Raw genomic sequence first — 3,574 nt, forward strand, 5'->3', positions numbered from 1 at the left:
TATGAAAATTATTTGTTATACATGCATTATCATACATTCACACACATTTTAAGATTAACTTTTCTTTTCATTTCATTTCATAAAAAAAAATTTCGTTATATAGCAAGGTACGAGTCCCATGGATCCAAAATATAGCAATGTTGAGGCACCCAAACAAAGGACAAAAGTGGAGGTACAAACAAATGATGTAAATTTCCTTATAGAACGCAGTCAACGAATTCCTGCAGAAGAGCAAGAACGTTTCACCAAAACATACAGGCGGCTCATCGATCTACTCAATGTCCACATTGAACCTGAGACACTAAAAGCTATGGAGATCATGATCCAATATTGGAACCCGGAACTAAGGGTGTTTGAATTCCCTGAGCTTGATGCATCCCCGACCGTGGAGGAATATGAAATATTGTTGGGTATTCCAGTACTGGATCGATCGAAAGTCTACCTATTCACAGGGGATCATAAGTTGACCGAGGGGTATATTGAAGAGATGATAGGGGCACGCCCAGGAATCCAAAACATCATAAGGCAAGGGAAGTTCGAAGGCTTGAAGTGGACATACCTTAAGAAGCACATCCTCAAAATGGAAGAACAGAAAAATTGGAAGGCATTTGGATCCTCATTTGCACTAGTCATCTATGGTCTAGTCTTGTTCCCTTTCGTTGCTGACATGATTAATCAGGAGGCTCTAGATGTTTTCTACAAAGTGAAAAGGTTCTCAGTCAATCCAGTACCAGTAGTATTAGCCGAAACTCTCCTACAGTTCTACAAAGGTCACTAGAACAATAATGGAAGATTGAAGATAAGGTATTGTGTGCAGCTGTTGTACGTCTGGATGATAACTCGATTTAGACACCATCAATTTCCTTTGGGGTCCAGTCATCTGCTCAAAAGGTTCAATAATACAAATGTCAAACCTGTCACACTACTTGAATGGCCTAAGCTTTTCAGAGAAATCAACCCTAGGAACTTTGGTGTCAAGTGTTGCTTGTATGATAGACATGAGGAAGTCATGTATGCTTGTGGGGAGTATCAGAATCTGGTTCTAATGGGTCCAAGGGGTTGCATCACCTTCACTCTAGCTTTGGTTCTTGGCCAGCTAAAATGGGGGATGAATCCAGTGACTCCTCAACAACTTAGCGGATTTGTTTTCTTATATAAGGATAAAAATACCTCCGAAGAGGTTCTCAATGAAGTAAGAAGAGCTTTACACAACATTCGCTTCTATGGAAAGAATGAATTAGGAGAGCATCAGGCTTTCTAGAGTATAAGCTATGGAGAAAAAATAGGATGGCAAATAAAACCAATATCCAGATCATCATGCCCAAGGGAAAGGAGGGACCTTCACAGAATGAAATCAATCTTCAGCGGAGGATTAAAATCCTTGAGGGTCAACTTGAGGAATCAAGGAACATAGTTGAGAAAGATGGTTTCCGGATAGAAAAGCTCAACAAATCAAACTCAGGTTTGAGGGAAGAGATGACCAGCCTAAAGAATGACTATGCAGATTTGCGCTCCTCACAGGGAAGAGAAATCAAAGATCTTGAGGCACGACTAAGGGCCCGCGATCGCACCATCTTTAACTTAAGGAATGAAGGTAAGGAGAGTTGTATAGCTATAGAAGAACTCAAAGCCGAAGTGGATCAACACAAGGCTAGTGCAGCTGAAGCCTGGGCGAAAGTGGATGAATGTGAGAACTCTATTCGTCAAGGTCTCATAAGAGAAGAACAGTACCGAGCCATGGTGGATGACCAAGCAGAAATACGCCGTATGTCTTTGGAGGATATGAATAGGGAAAGAAACCAGCTCATAGACCAAATAAGAGACCTTAGGCAGGCCTATGATCAGTTGATGGGAGAAAAGGAGACATGGTCACACAATTGGGAGCAAGTTTTGGGGGAATGTAGGGAAGATAAAGAATTGTGGGAAAGGAGATGTATTGACATCATTGATGGGATTGGGGACTTTGCAGATGATTGACTGGTAACTTTTGAGTCCGCAAACCATGAGGTCCACATGTATCCAGAAACTGAAATGCTCCCTGCTATGAAGACATTTTTCGGCAGTTGTGCCCCTATTGCTCGAAGGCTCAAGAGGTGGAGGAAGAAGACTGAAGAATTTTAGTTTTTTTATTTTATTTTTAGAATAAACATTTGGAATAAAAAGGAGGAAATCGATTGATGTGATTCCCCTTTATCATTTTTATCAATAAAATCACTTTTTACGTCCACACTTTGTCTCAATAAAAAGAAAAGGAAAAGAGAACAAAAAAAATAGTATGAGGGGGTCAACATTGCTATATTTTGTCCAATATGCAACCACGAAGTGGAAATTTCTCTTCTGAAAATTGTTTTCGTAGGGTCGATGGACTGCGCTCCTTGACTCCCAAATAAGTGATTCGTCATACTTGCTATACTAACGAAATTTTTTGCATAAAAAACAAACAACATTTTTTAATTATTTGCCTTTTTTCATCCAGCATTACTCCGCAACACCCCTACCACACCCGACTCCGAGCTAGACAAATGGCCGACTCTTCAGACTCCAGTCAGGATTCCCGGACTGAATTAGCTAGCTTGAAAGAGCAGATGGCAGAGATGTTTCGCATCCTGAAGACCCTCCAGAGTGAGAAAGAGAAGACTGCAACTACTGGGCCACAACCTCATTCAGGATCCGGCAGTCCTAGTCTAGGGGACGGTACTGGTCAGCCTCATGAAAGTCATGACACCAACACAAGACAGCCGAATGCCGACCATCAAGCAAACGGAAGGTACAATTATGATGGGACCCAAAGGACTCCTCTAGGAAGTAACACCCCAAACACGGAGAAAGAGGAAGAGAAGTGGAGCTCAATAGAAGAGAGATTGAGGGCTATTGAAGGAGCCCACTGTGTGGATCTGAAGAATGCTTTTGAAATGTGCTTGGTTTCGGATGTAGTATTCCCTCCCAAATTCAAAGTGCATGAGTTCGAGAAGTATAATGGGTCTACCTGACTACCTGTCCCAAAAACCATTTACACATGTACGCCAGGAAGATGTCAGCATACCATGTGAATGATAAGTTGTCGATCCACTGCTTTCAAGACAGTTTAGTGGGGGTAGCTATGAATTGGTACATCCGCCTGGAGAAAACTCAAATCAGGACCTTCTTGGATCTATCCAATGCCTTCATCAGACAGTACAAGTACAATGAGGATGCTGCACCAAACAGGACTCAACTACAGAATATGTGTAAGAAACCATCTGAGAATTTCAGAGAATATGTTCAGCGTTGGAGGGGACTAGCATCCCAAGTCCTTCCGCGATTATAAGAAGATGAACAATTGTCGATCTTTATCGACACTCTGCATAATCCATATTATGAACGCCTCATAGAAAGCGTGACAACCAACTTCAGTGCTCTCATCAAAGTAGGAGAGAAGACAGAAGGAGGTATCAAGAACAGGAAGATTTCCGATGAAGGTTCAAGCTCTAGCAAGAAGCCCACTTTCATGAAGAAAAAGGAAGCACAGACTCATTTCATTGATGCCGAGCCAAAGAAGTTCCAGTCCCGGAACAATAATCAAAACAATCATCGT

General features: G+C 41.7%; 1 protein-coding gene across 1 annotated transcript in view; it reads left to right on the plus strand.

The window, feature by feature from the left end:
- The window catches only part of LOC109350450, a 7,654-nt gene continuing 6,602 nt past the window's right edge, over positions 2,523 to 3,574 (plus strand). The window contains 2 exon segments of the mRNA XM_019591686.1: positions 2,523 to 2,981; positions 2,984 to 3,572. Of these exon segments, the coding sequence (XP_019447231.1) occupies positions 2,523 to 2,981; positions 2,984 to 3,572 (1,048 nt within the window).

Source organism: Lupinus angustifolius, chromosome LG06, assembly GCF_001865875.1.
Source record: "Lupinus angustifolius cultivar Tanjil chromosome LG06, LupAngTanjil_v1.0, whole genome shotgun sequence".
Classification (NCBI taxonomy): Eukaryota; Viridiplantae; Streptophyta; class Magnoliopsida; order Fabales; family Fabaceae; genus Lupinus; species Lupinus angustifolius.